General features: G+C 42.8%; 1 protein-coding gene across 1 annotated transcript in view; it reads right to left on the bottom strand.

Moving 5' to 3' along the window:
* Window positions 1-17,556, bottom strand: part of thsd7ab (thrombospondin, type I, domain containing 7Ab) — a 155,402-nt gene that overhangs the window by 8,314 nt on the left and 129,532 nt on the right. Inside the window, exons 24-28 of the mRNA XM_071205920.1 lie at window positions 14,144-14,317; window positions 10,061-10,159; window positions 8,923-9,005; window positions 7,050-7,263; window positions 5,053-5,140 (exon numbers count right to left, since the gene is read on the bottom strand). Of these exons, the coding sequence (XP_071062021.1) occupies window positions 5,053-5,140; window positions 7,050-7,263; window positions 8,923-9,005; window positions 10,061-10,159; window positions 14,144-14,317 (658 nt within the window). The remainder of the gene's footprint in view (window positions 1-5,052; window positions 5,141-7,049; window positions 7,264-8,922; window positions 9,006-10,060; window positions 10,160-14,143; window positions 14,318-17,556) is intronic.

Raw genomic sequence — 17,556 nt, 5'->3', positions numbered from 1 at the left:
GCAGGTGTTTTACGAGGACATTCGTCTGCGTAATAGCCTCTTGCTCCGACTGTGCGAGAAGGAGCCAATCGTCCAGATAAGTTGCCAGCCGAATACCCTGTTGTCTTAACGGGGCTATCGCGGCTTCCGTACATCGTACAAACACTCGTGGGCTGAGAGACAGACCGAAGGGAAGTACTCTGTACTCGTAACAGACAAAGGCGAACCTCAGATATTTCCTGTGTGGGTAATATACTGGGATGTGGAAATACGCATCTTTCAGGTCGACTGATGTGAACCAGTCGTTTTGGCGCACGAGACGCAACAGAGATGTGTGAGTGAGCATTCTGAATTTGTATCTTTTGAGATATTTGTTCGGAGCTCTCAAATCTAGTATAGGCCGAATCCCGTTCCCTCCCCGTTTGGGAACGAGGAAATACTTGGAATAAAAGCCGCTCTGACTCTGTTCGGCGGGTATTATAGATATAGCCTTCTTTTCTAGTAGCGAGAAAATCTCTTGCTCTAGAATATGGGCCGACTCTCCCCGGGCCTGTGAATACAGAATGCCCGAAAAGTGAGGCGGGGTGACAACGAATTGGAGCCTGTAGCCCCGTGTTACTGTCTTGAAAACCCAAGCAGAATCTGTGAGCATCCTCCACTTTTCGCTTCTCAAAGCGAGCGGAGATCATCTCTGTCGTCTGCCCTCTGTGTCTTTATTTGTTGTGTTATGGGGCTCTCTAGTGTCTGAACACGATGGTACCCCAGGTTGACAACCCCGACCGACACTGTGCATGCGCGTGGCGGTGGTGCCTTCACAATCCCGTCTATTGTCCGCCTTTTGAGAGAGGCCGTAGCCGCTCTCAAAAGAGGGGCAGACGACAGACCGTTTATTGTTTCTTATTGCTTTTCTTTTCATTTTTATTGACTGCGCCCTTGGCTTCAAGCCTGGAAACGACAGTGGAAAAATGATTTATTCGGAAACAACAATGATGACATGTGTTTGTGTGACTTAAACAGGCAGCGGAACTTGCTGTCTTCGATGTTAAGTCCATTACCCTGATGGCGCGAACTTGAGGATGACGTTCTGGCATCACTCGAGGCGGCGGGAAGATGGGGGCATGGCGGCACCCCGAAAACACATGAGCATCTAACACTGGAACGTGCTCTGGAGCTGGGGAACAGGGAACTTCCAGCTCCTTCATCGAGGAGAGGAGAGGAGGCTGTCAGGCCGCCCGCTTCTTCTTCCTCGCCTGGTGGCTGAAAACCTGGGTCGGCTGCGCCTGAGCGGCAGCTGCCGGAACCGGAGATTTTCTTGGCCAGCTCCCCCTCGCCTCGTGCCTGGGCTGGGGACCCGGGACGGGCTGAGGTCTCTGCTGCTTCGGTATCTTGAACCGGGCAGGACGTGAGACAGCTTGAGTGAAGGCCTGCCGCGGGACCATTGAAGGTTGCGGCTGGACCCTTCGGGGGAGACAGAGCTGGAGAGCCTCGTCTCCCTTCCTTTTTGATTCGTATCTCAGCTGCATTGAAGCTAGAGCGGAGCCAAATATGCCCCCGGGAACAATAGGCATGTCCAGAACATCCTCTTTTTCCCGGTCTGGAAGGTTGGTCAGGTTGAGCCACCTGGCTCTCTCCTGTACCGCCATCATTCCCAGTGCTTTGCCCGTGGCTTGGACTGCACAGCGCTGCACACGGAGGCAAATGTCCGTGATCGCTGCGATTTCGTCCCACGCGGCAGGCTCAGGTTTGCTCGACATGTCTTCGTAGAGCTCCGCCTGGTAGGCGGTCAGCAGCGAGGAGACGTTGAGTGCCCTGGCGGACAAAGCTGCGGCTTTATAGGCCCATTCGGTCATCGCTGACTGGAACCGGTCTGCCTTTGCCGGTAGCATGGGGTTCTTGCTCGGTGTCGAAGCCAGCCTTGGTTGGAGGTGGGCTGCCACCAGCGGTTCCATGGGCGGCATGCGGAGCAGGCCAAGCTTCTCCATGTCGTCACAGTCCAGGGAGGAGGCACCCTGGATTGGGGCCTTGTTGCTAAAGGGGAGGTCTCTCCACGAGACCGACACCTCGTCCAGCATCTCCGGAAAGACTGGAAGGAGCTGCCTCTTCGTCCTCGCTGCTTGGGGCAAGTTCTTCCCCTCGTAGCGAGATCTGGAGGTCTCCTTGGCCACTTCAGGCCATGGGACATTCAGCCTGGACGCAGTGCGTTGACACACGGCCTGCAAGTCCATACTTAGGACGGGCGAAGCTGGTGTGCTCTCGCCCGGGGGAGCGGACATCGCTCCCGGCTTTGCAGCCTGAGCCGATGAAACGAAGATGTCATCCTCATCCGAGTCAGACAGGAGGAACTCGGAGGTATCCTCTTCGTCCTCCATATAGTCCAACTCCAGGACATCCTCCGCGGGTGGAACCATGGTGAGGTCCAGTTGGGAGGTCCAGTTTGACACAGCGCGGGGCTCTGCTCTCGCGGCTCTTGCCGCCACCGGGTCCCAGCCTGAAACGCTGTGGGGCTCCGGTTCAGCGGCTGCCGCTGTTGTTGAGCCCCAGTCTGACACAGCGCGGGGCTCAATCTCTGCGGCGGACGCCACTATGTCTTGATTGCCGGCCGGCGAATCAGCGGACATGAGGGGGTCCCGTCCCGACAAGCTAGCTTGGCTTGCTAACCATCGGCGGAGGCTCTCAATGGTGAAGCGGGTACAATGCCCGCACGAGTATCGATAGCCTCCCGGGCGTGTTCCAGCCCGAGGTAGGACGAGCAGACCTGGTGTGAGTCTGTGCCTGAAATCTTAAACCCGCAGCCGCATAGCCGAGCCTCCGAGTCCCTGACTCCTCTGGTGTGAGGGAGAGAAGGGCCCATCTTCGTTCGCCGGGGTGTCGGTGTGGAGTGGACACGCTCGTAACAGGTACGTTACTGAGAAAAAAATCCAACCTTGCCGTTAGTCCGAAAGGAAAAAAGGCGACTGTGTAGATTTTATTCTTTAAAGAATATTAACTGGTGTGTTAACACCTTTTTTTTAATCTCCGTCTCCTCTGGTGTGAGAGAGAAAAGAGAACGTCCTCTTTACCGTGGTAATAGGGAAGAAAAAACTAGCAACAGGTATGTTAATAGCTTGAAGAAAAAAATCAAACCTTACCGTTATTTTGACAGAAAGAAACGGCGAGGCAGATTACAATATTAACTGTGTGTTAATATTGTTCAGTCTTCTTGCAAAGCAAAAAAGTAACCGGCAAGCGCCCGTCGACCGAATGTTAGCTTTGGGTTCAGTCTGTGGACCGTTAAGCTAGCCTGGTTACTGATAATTTGAGATGTGCTCTGAAGCGAGAAGAGGTGTTTGAATGACGCTGCGTCGTAGCGTCAACGTTGACGTCAAGATCACCAGCCAATCAGGATTGGCGTAATGAGATTGATGCTTCTGTTTGCATACGCGTTGAGGCGCATCCCATAGTGAGACATCGAATGGAGTGTTATGAATGAGAACTGCCACTTCCTTACAGAGCCCCTCCTCCAACACACAAGAACGCAAAACCAATAAACCAATGAGGGCACGAGATACGTTGGAAGGCTGACTGGCAGGTAGGCCATCCAGTTATTTTAGCCGGGCCGGCTAAAATGATTGGTCTTGCTTTTTACAGCACTACGGCTTCCACAGATGACTTTTTTTGATGGATTTTTTGTCAATCGATGTTAAGAGAATTCCATGGAATATAACAAAAAGTGTATCTCGAGCCGGTTTCTCAAACTTACCTACCCCACCTTTAAGTTAAACGATAAATAACCTCCCCTTAATCAAACTCAGTCCAGCGTTATGATTATGTTGAGGAAATATGTTATCAAAGAATGTACCAAACATCTTTTTGTTTTGACATATTTTCAACATACATCTGTCGTTTTCTTTGCATTTTTTGGACATACAAATGTTGTATGTTGTTTTTCATATTTCTGACAGACTAAACTATTTAGTGTTTTTTTGCCTGTATTCAACGTACTACATTATGCTGTTTTTTTGTGAAGTTTGGACATGCTATATTACAGTATGTCTTTTTTTGCATATATTCCAAATACTATACTATGTTGTTTTTTGCATATTTGCAAGATTCTACATTATCAGGTAAGCAAACGTAAAAAAATGCCGGCCTTTCATCAGTACATCAGTATCATTTTTGAAGCCCTTCTTAATATCCATATATTATTAAGGTTCATTTAGTTTTTTGTTGAATAAAGTAAAGTGTTATCATTCATTGCTTTGATTGTTTTACTATTAATGTAGTCTGATGATTTAAGCATTTTGTCTATGTGTTGTACTTTATGTCTTTGGTGTAAAGCACCTTGTAATCAATAGACGTTTAAATAAACTCCTTATTATATTCTACAGAAACCAATTGGTATTCCTACCTGGTTTGCATCTAGACAGAGCTGCGTGGGCTTACCTTGTGTGTGCGTATTTTTAAAGGAAAAATGAAGGTTGAGATGTAAACATATGAATCTGAGGTGGGTCACTTTAAAAGCAGGTATAAAGAGAAGTATAATGAACAGGTAGGCACCAGGTTTGTGGTCTACACGCTCTAAACATGGACTAAAGGAGATATTTCTGGATGGTTTGTCCTCACCTGCACCAGCACCTTCACTCAGCTAGTCAGGCAGGACATGTGACACTTTACACAGAGGTCACGGGGAAAGGTCAAGGACAGCAGGTACTTATACTGGAGGGTGTTTTGAGGGGGGGGTGAACCCTTCACATCCTTCCATTAGCTGCTTTGAGCGTGCTCTTGGCAATCGGGACAGGTGTAAATCATCTCATGTGCATTTTGGCCCATCCAGAGTGCCGTCCCATTGGCGTCAGACTCTTGGGCCTTAAGAGAGCGATGCACCTTGGCACAGGAGCTGCTGCTCTCACACAGAGGGTGGCATGAAGGAAGCAAAAAACGGAAATAATAATAAGACAAACAAAAAACGGTGATGTGATGGTGGCTGGACGATAGGAAGGGAAGGGGAGCTTTGACTCAAAGTGGATGAGGGTAAAGACTTTGGTTTCATGATGAGGATGATGACAATAGGGGTAAATAAACTCGTCAACTCACCAAGCTAGGTATATCATAGACACTATGAATATGAGGAGCACAAAGGCTCCGGCTGCTACACCATACACCCACATCTTCAGCTTCCCATCTGTGGAAAAGAAGGCGCGTCAGTTCTTCTGTGTGGGTGCACTCACAGCCATTAAAGGCTGCAACAACTCATTCATTTTGTACACTGGTGCTGCTATTTCCCAGAAACAGTCTTTAAAAATACAACCCGCAATTTACAGTGACATTTCATTGTATGATTCAGGTCGGAACAAAATAATACTTACACATAGGTACAGTGAGCATTTTACTGGAAAAAGATAAGGATGTTTTTGTGTAACTACGATGTACCAGTGTTGGCATGTAACCAAAGCTTAAGTATAACTTAGATGAACTCAAACTTTGCGTGAGTAAATCCAAGTGCTATTTTATGCTACCTTGTACTTCTACTCTGTTATAATTTGGATGCAAATTCTGTAATTACACCACTCTTGGATTTAGATAGTGACTATATAAAGTAGTTCAAATGAACTCCATATTGATCAACTCTTCAACACAATTAAAGTGGTGTACACATCAATATATTATTATAATTCTTCTACCAACCCTGCCAGGTACCATAACTCTGATCAGGGTTCTCCTCTAAACACGACTTTTTTCAACTTATTTCTTATTGCTGCTTAAAATAAGAACTCTTTATTTCTTATTTTCTCCAAAATGCAAATTTGTAAATAGTTATCTTGTTTTGCTCAGCTGTACCAACAGTAATGCACAAGTTGGAACCAGTACATATGTTATAGGTACCTGATGCATACAAGAAAATGACATTGTAACAATTAAGTCTAACTTTTTCTTCTCTCAAAGCTCACCGTTATTAAGTAAAACAAGCATTTGGAAGACAAGCGATACAAAGGTTACTGTATGAGATGGCGTCTGAGGTTCCTGCTCCTGGCAGACGATAATTGAATCTGTTGTGCACTTTTGCATCCTTAGTGTTTATGTTGCTGTCATGCACCATCAGTCACAACAGTATGTGCAGATGCAGCTCTCAAATGTTAATGTAGCAGCAGTTCAGAGGTTCAAACATTCATCAGAACAGACGGGAAACATGTCTGAAGCACCTTTTGTTTTAATGAGTCAGTTTTATGTCATGCAAGACCAAATATGTTAAACCTGATGTTAATTAGATCTGTCGACACTAAGTCTGCCGAACATAAACTGGAAGTAAAGTGCATTCTGTTGCCGTCTCATGAAAACCTCTCAGCTTTATGACTTAACTTCACTTCATGGATTACACAGTGCTCTGCAGGTTGGAGAAATGTGGCTTCCTTAAACCTTTTCCCTTCAGATAAACTTAAAAAAGGCATTTTTTTTCTCCACTGCAAGTTCAAATATTCCCAAAACAAGTTCCTGAACTAAAACTACCATAAACAGTGATTCAAGTCAGGATTTCAAGAGGGGGATTAAGAAATGATATGTGATTATTCACTCACATTTATCTTGGCAGGGTGACAGTCTTTGTGCAAGTTGTTGCACATTTGTTGCCAATATAGGCTAATTTATAGCCATTAGCTAAATGTGATTTTCATCATTTTTTGGTTGTTGTAAGATTGATTTATTTGGGGAATGAACCTTGTCTTAATGTACTATTCAAAGGCTCTTATTTTCTGCCGGTTTTCAAATCCTAATTACTGAAACCACCAACAAAAAAAGAGTCCAAAATATTTTACTCTGACAATACAGTATTGTCTTAGGTACATTTCTAAGCCCATACTTCTTTACTTGAGTAAAGAAGTATAGTCAGTACTTTTTTTAAACACGAGTATCTGTACTTCTACTTGAGTAAAGGATGTGTGTACTCGTGCTATCTCTGGACAACCGGCAGAAAATAAGAGCCTTTGAAGAGTACATTAAGGCAGGGTTTGCTCCCCAAAACATGACAGTTAAGAGATAAAAGGTTTTTCCTTGACAGCAACAGAATAAAGTGAGTTCATCTAGACTAAAGGTCTGACCTGGTCCGTAGGGCTGCAGGTACCAGGTCCGCCCGCTGCGTCCGGGCTGGAGGGTGCTGGGCAGCGTGGGGTTAATGGCACGACTGGTCTTCACGTCCCCTTTCTTGTCCCCCGCTGTGGGGATCTCCAGGATGGGGATGGGGGCGCACTGATCCAGCTGCCCCACGGGGGACAGCACCTCTGTGAAGCCCTCCTCACACACGCACACAGCAGCCTGCAGGGGGCAGCGCAGCATCATGTTGTTACAGTACATCGATTCATGAAGGGGCTTGTCAGGATGGAAGTGAATGAATCGAGGGGTGCTTTTTTATATTTTTTGAAGATGCCTTGGACTTTGGTATAGAAAGGTTAATTAATATTGTTTACTGAGCATTAGCTTCAAGAAAGAGCAAGTCTGGGGACAGTATTTATTATAAATATACCTGTTTCTGTCTTTTAGACTGCTATAAATGTGGTGAACAATTTTCTTTTAGAAATGTATTTCAGTATAACTCCTGCTATTCTTATTTGTATTTAACATGTTTTACCCAGCTTTAAAAAGACTCACTGAGATTCAAAATACGTTTCTTCAATAGTGTCCTGACTAAGAAAGTCAGCGACACCGTTAGTGACATAAACATGACTTTAAAATAAATAAAAACTATTTACAGAATAATAAAAACGTAAAAAAACATTGGACGACATTCAAAACCAGTCATTAAGAATCACTTTAAATGCATCCAGAGAGACCAGCTCCAGAGGATTCAGGTGATTATGGAATCGATTACAAGCTGGAGGAGCCATATAAGTAAATGTGCTTTTCCCATTTCAGTCCAGACTTTCCTGGCAGTTAGTAGGAAGTGTCCTGAGAGCGAAGAAAAAAGCTTATTTTAGTTTTATATTAGATATTTAGAGCAGTCCAAGAACAGCCTTATAAAAATATGCAAATAGTTAAGTCTACGGGGGCGTAAAAGACAGACCATCAAACCTGATTATAAAAGAGCACTGACGAGATCGGACTCTGAGTTTTGTAATAAATCTCAGTGCTCCATTGAAGACAGTATCTAGGGGATCTAGGCCTGCATGTATACAAATTGGCCATTGTCCAGCACCGAAATAAAGGTGGATGCAACAAATCCCCCTAAGGTCTTAAAGGAAAGCAAGATATGTTTCTCATTTCATTTCATTTCAAACCTTTATTTAACCAGATTGGTCCCATTGAGATCATAGATCTCTTTTTCAAGGGAGACCTGCACGTTTCTAAAAGAAAAAACCTCAGAAATCATCAATTATAGTTCCTAGAAACTTGTATACATACTCCTTCATTACCATATAGTTGATACACGTCTCTCTTAAACAGTAAATATAAAAAAAATATATCCTTAATTAAGGTATGCTGCATTGCAGTATGTTGTATTAGGCTGCATGTGTTTCCGTTTATTTAACTGATAACTGTGTAGGGAAGATCAGGCTGGTCCTAAGTGTGCTTCTCATCAGATGATTTGTACCTACTTATTATGTAGTGACAAGGTCTGTCGGCTGATAACAAAAAGATATACAAAAGGATAAACTTTGAGACATGCCATCTGCTGAATCTGGAGAATCTAAAACGTATTGTCCTGATTTCTATGCAGCGGAGCTGAGTGACACTATGGGAAAATGGGTTTTACATCTTCATGCTGCCATCATTTTATTCCCTGCTGCATTCAAATTCAATTCTGGCAGCAGAGTGTCAGAGCGAGTAGAGCCACTGCCCTTCATCCAGAGAACCTGTGCTTTCATATATACGTCTTTCTTATTGTTTTTATTCAGTTTACCCTGTTTTTTACTGTGCATTTTTGTCTGTAAACCACATTTTTCTCTACGAGATTTTTGAGAACAAAGAGCTGCTCACCTCACTGCAGAAAGACTTGGGCATGAGGCAGAGAGGGTCACAGGAGCTGTTATCCACTGGAGGGTTCATCGGAGGGCAACCTCCTGTGGGTAAGAACACAATCAAATCAAACCGAGTAAATGTTGTTTGAGAGGAACACAACATCAACATTATCTGTGTGTCCTGCTAGATGTCCAATCCTGTGTGACCTCAAGTAATACCATTTTATTTTTCATTTTAAACACAGCGCATGTTTGGAGGTTGATGTTGCCAGGTTTATTTTTGAAACTATTGTAAGTAGGAAACCACATGTTTGTGTGTACAGGCAGACATCGCCCACCACCTTCTTCGCTCCATATAGAAATAGGACCCTTGTTTTCTTTCCAAACAATGTTATATTTCTGACATGTGTTGCGTCAATTCTTCCTCCTACATAAACCTGCCACTTACTGATGGGGACAAACTGATGAGCTGCAGACGGCTGCAGCATGTCAGTGTTTCACTTTCAGATACATTTAAACTCATCAGCTCCTAATATTATCGGTTGATGTTTCCAAAATCATTTCACTCTTTCTAAATAAACAAAGATCTACTTACAGCCCCTCATGTCTAGTCATGTGTCTGAAGCCTCTATCCAGTTTAATATAAACCATACAACCCATTTTTATTTAGCTTTTCTTTGGAATACTTTTCAAAGCTGAAACAATACATTGGTTAGTCAATCGACACAGAGAACAATTTATTAACTACTTTAAGTACTTTTTATATTGGCTAGTTTCTAAAGTCTTCTATGAAAAAGATATTTGACTGAATATCTGGGGTTGTTGGTTACTGTTGCTCTGACAAAAAAAGCACATTTAAGGTCTTTGAGTTTGGGCTTTAGGCTTCTTTTTCAGAGAGTAAGTATCATCCGAAAAGGTAAAATCATCAAGCAATTGAAAAGAATAAAGTGCAAACATTAGAGTAAGGTCTGATCAAACCTGCTCTTGTGGGAAGAAACACGTTTTCTTTACTCTCCTATCTTGTTAATCATATAATCATATTTAAATGCACCAGGTTTATTTAAGTCAGTCGTGCAGAACCAGTAACTTAAAAAAAACTTAAAACGTGTTTAATGTACTGTAATACAAGCTCCATTGTAACACTCAGAGTTCCTTACCGGTGACATTGAGTCCATCGGAGCGCTGGCACCAGATAGAGGGGCGGGTGGAGTTTTGACGGCCGCTGCTGAACCATTTGTACTCGTAACATTGGCCCCCTGAGAGGGAAATAAAAAGCAATCAACATCTATAGAGACTGTATAGTGGGAGTCTGCAGTGAAGACCATTAATCAGAAGAGTGATGGATTAATAAAGCAGCTGCTAAGTTATGGTTCTATAATAGGCTGCTGTCATATAATATCACTATCAGCGTGTCCTCACAGAGAGGTCCAGTTCAATGTTTTAATCTTCAGTAAGAGCTTTTGCTTAATGACTTTCTATCAATGCTATTACGACTTTATCAATACCTCCATCAGTGCAGTAAATGACCATATTTCCCTATGGAGTCCTGTGTAACCAATCATCTGTCCAGGCCTTTCGGCTTGGTAAATGAACAATTTAACCTTGAACAAAGGAAATATCTATTCTCCATCGGCTTGGGAACAGTATCACAGCTCCAGTCGATGGCTCGGCTCTATCTGCAGCTTTCACAGGACGATTTGTCTGCCGCTGCGACAACTTCACCCTTTATGTTCTTCACTTTTCTCATTTCTCTGCCTTTTTGTGCTTTGGTACAGCAAAGGCAATTTCTCCAATAAGTTAACGTATCATTGAATCACTCACTTCAGCCAGCACTTCCCACCATCTTTACGAGCAGAATAGAGTTTTACTATTATTGAAATATTTCTCAGAGGACCAGACGCTCTGAAGCAGAGATAATGTCAGTAGTTAGCCCCCTTTAAAATCACAGGTTTTTATAACATAATGAAAGCCTCTGTTAAAGAATATATGGCTATGTTTAAGTCTATAAACCAACAGCAGATTTGTGTTGGCTTTACCTTCTATTATCCCTGATTCCACAGTCACTAATCAGTGAAAACACATTTGCTATTCAGTTTATGCGGTGAGGGACTGTTCAAAAATGGATGGAGAGGGGTTTAACTTTATTATTCACCCTTTAGCCAAGCGAGCACCACCAGCAGCTCAACGATTACTTATTATCCAGGGGAATACTTCAACATCTAGAGGTGGATTGCCAAAACATGTTCTACATACTGTATAAGTGTACGATTCAAAGAAAACAATATACCTGCTAATTATGATATCAGCACAATTCAATTGTCATTGTTAGCTGTTTATCATTTAGCTCAAAGCAGCACTGTGCCAAAGTACAGCCGCTAGTGTGGCTGTAGAGCATTCCAAAGAGATATTCACATTTTCCTCGCACTCACTTTGGATTGAGAAATACAGTATTTATCCCTTACCACAGAAAAAAAAGGTTTTTATAAATTTCTCCCTCCTCATCTGCCCCTCCCTAATCTCTCTTGTCCTCGATATGAACTAATAGTTATTTTTCAGTGACAGCGATGACTAATAATAACTGAGGCAGTGATTCAGTGCGTGGATTGTCTTGTTTTTGTTATTCAACCAGTCGATAACTAATAACCTCACACACATCTACACAGAAAGTAGATATAGTCCTTTTAAGCTGCTAGTTCGATGTGCTCTTATAACAGGACTGCTGTTCTGTACTTGTTGCAAAACAAACCTTTATGACCAATAGAGCAGAAAGAAGTAAAGAACAGAGACAGGAAACATGGGAGAAAGTCAGCCCAGGAATCACAGCGGTTGTGTGGTTTCTATCTTAACCATCCATTACACCACTGGGGCGCCCCCACAAGATTCCTTTTTAATGTTACTATTTGATCTCCCTTTCTCCGTCACCGCCTTTCTTCTTCCCCTCGCTCCTCTCCCTCTTGCTCCCCTGCCTTTACTGGTTCTACTGGGCTACTCCTCCCCCTGAGCCTTCAGTGGTGCTGTGAAACCAGGTCAGGCTGCTGAAGACTGCTGTGGAGATGTGTACAGTAGCCAGGGAGGAAGAAGAGGAAGAGCGGGAGGAGACGAAGAGGGGGGCGGCCGCTCTACAGAATGAGCCCATGGCTACTGAGCTTTGGTGGTGCTGGTGATTTACAGCCCACGCTGCACCTAATGGGTGATTAATGCGCCCGGGAACCGCAATGATCAACAGTAAATGAGTGCGGGGGTTTCCTCAGTTTTGAGATCTGACTGGAGAAAGGGAGGGCGACTATTGACCCGAGTGTACAGAGGAAAAACAAAGAGATGGCAGTAGATAGTGATTTCGTTTTTTTCAGCCTTGTACCAAGGTGGCTCAGTGGTAACACTGTCACCTGCCAGGAAGAAAAACCTTCATCTGATTCCAGCTGCAAATCCCTTCTTCACTAACTGGGTTCTATTTAAGTGTGGGCGGTATATCGGATATACTCATCGTATTGTGGCTTTTTCTCGTGGGATGTAGAAAATGACTATCTTAAAACATAGAGTACAAATTGTCACAATTTCTTAAAGCCCCCGGCAGGAAATTAGCTTGGTTTCTTTCTCCCTCTCAGAGACACACACTCCTGGGCGAGTGTGCTTGACGTTGAAGCTTTGTGTTTTTGTATCTGGAGAGAACAAGGGATCGGGGAAAGTGAGAACGACAGAAGTGAAGCGCCAGAACAAGTTTAAACACATCAAATTCGAAAACTGTAATGAAAGATGCCGGCCTCCTCCAAAAGGGCCATCAAACTAGCCCCCAAGTGATTGTTGTACATGTTTGTGCCATGCATTGCTGTACAAACTTGAAATAAATGATGAAGACCTTCCAATGAACATGTTGAATATAAAAATATAACATATATATTAATATGATAAATGATGATTTAAAAATTCTTTTCTAATATGTGAATAATTAGTCAAACTTAACTGTAAAGAATCCGTTTGCAAAGACTAATCTTACTTCACAATGACAGAAATGCACCTCAGAATATCATTCAGAACATTCCTGTTTCCACAGTCCAACTTCAAGATAATAGCAAACCATGCGAGTGTCACTCGTAAAATACCAGGTCATTCTGAATTTCATAATAAAAGCCTGCTAAAAACATTGTAAACGAGCTGTGTTCCCTTTAAAATTCAGATTTATTTACAAGAATGATCATGGTTTCAACAGTCATAAGCCTTGAGCAGTTAAACCAAACGCTAATGTTATTTAATAAAATCGCATGATATACTGTATACTGGCCACGCCTAAACATATCAAGAGATTATTTATAAGTTATTACACCAGCCCTAGTTCTATGTGTTTTTTTTTTCTGGTGTCCCAGTTTCCTTTCACAGTACAACACATAGTTCAGATGGATGGAGGACTAAAAAGCCTGCAGGTATGACCCTGAGTGCAAGTGTCTCTCTGTGTTATCCCGCTGATGCACTGACAAGAACACCATCCGGGTTTGAAGTTAAAAGCATCAATCTGGTGCACTTTGAGAGCAAAATGAAGAGATCTATGGATACATCTCAACAGCCATATGAAACAGAACTGTAAACAGATTTACTTTTTCTTTATGGATATTTTACAAATCACTCCCCTTTCAAGACCGAAATGTCTACATGCATACTGTAGCAGAAGATGGCATATTTTTTACAGGAATATTCCAGCCAATCTCTGTTTTGAAACCTTGAGCTGCAAAATGAGCGCCTTACCCCACTGTACAGGCGAGTTGGGTACTTTTTTTAATATACCTGGGCAGGCTCTGTTTTGCCGAGGTCCTCTGGCACTTGCGGGCAGCCGAGGGGTGGCGGTGTTTGGGCCAACGGAGACGGCTGCGGCTGCGGCTGCTCCGCCTCCGTGGGCGAGGCGGGCGTTAGTGTCCACGACAGTGGCCGCGGGTAACGTAATGTCCCCATGATCTGAACTGTTATTACCTGTAGTAGATGCAGTGTTACTGCTGGCGATAAGGGCTGGTTGTTTTAACCATTTTCTGAAGTCCATCACTGACTGCTGTGTAAGCACCTTGCAGATGACGAACGCGCAGGGGCACAGGTCACGCGCACCTGACATAATAACGTTACTTACCGTTTAAATTGACCAAATAAATTTATTTTATTTCAACTATATTCTTCTTCTTATTATTATTGTTATTATTATTGATTGATGAAAAAGAGTATAATAGGAGACTTAAAAGAGTTCTTAAAAGAGTTCTCACCTGTGCAGGGCTGAGACTCCCAGGCCTGGTCGGGGCAGAGCTGCAGGTTCTCCGGCTCCTGGGCCAACACGGCCCGAGAGCGAACCTGAACAGAACCGAAGTCCACACCGGCCCCTTTGGCGCAGATACTAACACAGGAGCTCCAGTCTGACCACTCCATCAGGTAGCATTCGCCTGCAGGGGGCACACAGACAGAATACATCATTGCTGGGACTGATATTGTAAGGTAGAACAGAAATAATTCAAATTAAATGTGCCTCTGGTTCAAGTTTCCACAGTGTGAGGATTTACTGCTTTCCTTAATTGATTATGAAAATACTCTTTGGCTAATTGCCTGTTTGTTACTATGCACATAATTAGTTCAATTAGTAGGACAACAATACAATCAGCTTGGCCAAGATAAAACAGGTTCACCTAAAACAATTTAAACTGCGTCACTGACTCTGTTCACTTTTATATGTTCAGTCTGGAACATTTTAAATGACTGTCTGACCTGTACAATTAAATGTCTCAGTCTGGCTTTGAGCAATATCTTCAATCTTTTAATTTCCTGAAAGCCAGTGTGCAGCCTCAGATCCCCCAGCAGGGTGGCTCTTCTACTAAAACTAAAATGTGACCAGGGTTTTGCCATCAGGGCCCCAATTATTTGGAAAGACCTGCCTACGGATGTTAGCTGACAGAATCAGAATTCACATCTAGCTTTAAAAGATGTCTTTTACTTCATGTCCAATATTACATTTTATGTGTCCTCAATCTGTTGTTGTATCTTCTTGTTTTTGACTGATTTTCATAGCTCTTTTTAGACTTTTAGAAAGCTGTTTAAGATATGCAGAAATATCAGCATTAGTGTGGGTGTTCTGGTGGAAATAGATCTTATACTTTTGGCAGTGCTTAGGCAATATTTAACTATTAATCTATGTATGCGAACAGTTTAATCAGTTTTTAATGAGACGTTAAGTCTTGCAGTAGTGATACAGAATATCTATTTACATATTAAATCATGATGGTTGAGATGCTTTGAAGAGTTTCAGAAGGAGGGAGGTGTTAGTGCGAGGGCGGATTGGTTTTAATCCAAGCTGACAAGTGCAGCTCATCAAACAGCAGGGGAAATACAACATGGGTCAAGGGTGGCTGTGCATTTAAGAGTGTGTGTGTGTGTGTGTGTGTGTGTGTGTGTGTGTGTGTGTGTGTGTGTGTGTGTGTGTGTGTGTGTGTGTGTGTGTGTGTGTGTGTGTGTGTGTGTGTGTGTGTGTGTGTGTGTATGCCAGGATTTCCAAGCTGTCCCTGGTTCTGCACAACCTTGAATTTCCTCCCAAATCAAACTACAGTATGTCCCCGCGCAGAAAACAGTCTGTGCTTTTGATTGCTGTTTGATACTTCAGTGCTCCTGCAATTTGACAAAAAGGGCTGGACTGACTCGTTATGTAGGGCAGCGTTTCTCAGTGTTTTCCATCTTGGGGACCAGCAGATATCTGATGAGCTTTTTCTCCCTTTCCAAAACCCATGAGTGGAAACACATGCCCCACTCTTAACATATGAAATTAATATAGACCGTAGCACTTTTTGAGTTGAGTTGAAAATTAGAATATGTATTCCTATTTTTGTGTTTTGGCAGAAGCAAGTAACAAAAAATCTGCCTTCAGGGACCGCTGATTTATATTTAAGCTGCAATGTAGGAAAATGCACCCTTCTTATCAGGCTGAATCATACATTGGGAGTTCAGCATCCCATCTTTTCTTATTGAAATAATTTGTACATTTACCCTACTGTATTTACCAAAAGAAAATACTGATGTGTCACACAATGTCGAGGTTGCATCTGGAGAATATGAAAGCAGTGCTCTGGTTGTTGGAGGAGCAGTGAAGATTTGGAGCTGCAGACAGGCTGGACTCTGTCTGTCAGGAGCTGGGCAGAGCTCACCTGTCTGTCTCTGAGGCTCCAGAGCTACATAAAATCCAGCACCTGACAAGCCTCCATCACAAAACCTGACAACAAGTCATCAGACGCAACCTTTGAAGTGATAATCCCATCTGTGAGATTCTCCCTCTAGTTTTTCAAGGGTTGACATCCTTGGCGCAAAGCTGATATTGTGTTGCTCTTGCACTGCAGAGCTCAGACATTACCTGCCAATCAAAGAGGGATCAATAGGCCATTTAATGCCATTTGCCTTACATAGAATAGGCTTTTCCGTAATACCCTACATGCTTCTGCTATTTAAAATTAAACAACTCTTCCATTGAAATAAATAAATGATTCATTGTTAGTTGAATCAGGACAAATTAGGAACACAGCGCAGCAAAAGCTTGGCAAAGTAATATCAGACTCAAAATGCCAGAAGGGGTTGGTTTGTTTTCAAACCTCAGCAATAAACCACTATAGGACATTCAATTATCAAATGTAACTATGCATCAGTGTATTGCTTAATATTTGACATTTATTTTTGCTTTGAATCAGGTTAATCCCAACAGATGTCCATCTCAGAGACAGTGCTCTTCACTCACTGACATGAAAAACCAGCAGTGCCAGGTTTGAGGGTTTGTTACCCGCTGGGGCTACCCATGCGGAAAATGTGTGCACACATGCCTAACTAACAAGCGTTGGGTGGTAGAATCAACCAAATGGTACATGACATCCTTCTTGTTATACTGTTTGATTTCTACACCCGAGTCTACTGAACAACAAGGCACATATAGTTTAAAAAGGTATATATCAAACAAGGCTTTACAAATTGTGTACACGAAACTATGCAAAACCAGGAAGTACCATCTATTGTTAGTTCAACCCTTCTCCTGAACAGTTAATGTCAAGTCATTATTAAGATATGTATACGTTATACATGTTGAAGCAGAGTGCATGGGGCCATACTCAGTATCTCAGATGTTTAGATGGCAGTTCCTTTGAAAACACCTTTCCAAAACCAAACCCAGTGTTGTATTGGACTAAAGTGTGGACAAGGTCGTAGACAGCTCAGAATAACTTTAGCTAATCTGTTGGGCTCCTAATTGAATTTGGGTTGGTTTACACTCCAGCTGGCCCTAGCCAACGTTACACAAGATAACATTACATTTCTCCTTAATAGTCCTTATCCACAAAGACTTCCCTGTTGTGTTGACTTTGTCATGCATCACAAAGTGTCTTCTGGTTTCTGCTGGTTTAACCTGAGAGCAGCTCTGTATAAGTGCATTGTATTGTATTTCTTATTTTAAGGCTTTGATATAATATTGAAATCCCTTTGAATTGCCAGTAAAACAAGTACAGTATGTATCAGCACCTCAATTCGTATAAGCCAATTCGTATAAGCCATGCCCTATAATTGCCGTTAAAAATACTTCTTCAATCTGTTTTTCTCGCAATCAACATCATCTTTCAGATGTGAGATGAATAAATGCATAACATTTGCACTTTATTGTCAT

The sequence above is a fragment of the Pseudochaenichthys georgianus genome, chromosome 16, assembly GCF_902827115.2.
Source record: "Pseudochaenichthys georgianus chromosome 16, fPseGeo1.2, whole genome shotgun sequence".
Lineage (NCBI taxonomy): Eukaryota > Metazoa > Chordata > Actinopteri > Perciformes > Channichthyidae > Pseudochaenichthys > Pseudochaenichthys georgianus.
This window is presented reverse-complemented; position numbering and strand designations above follow the sequence as displayed.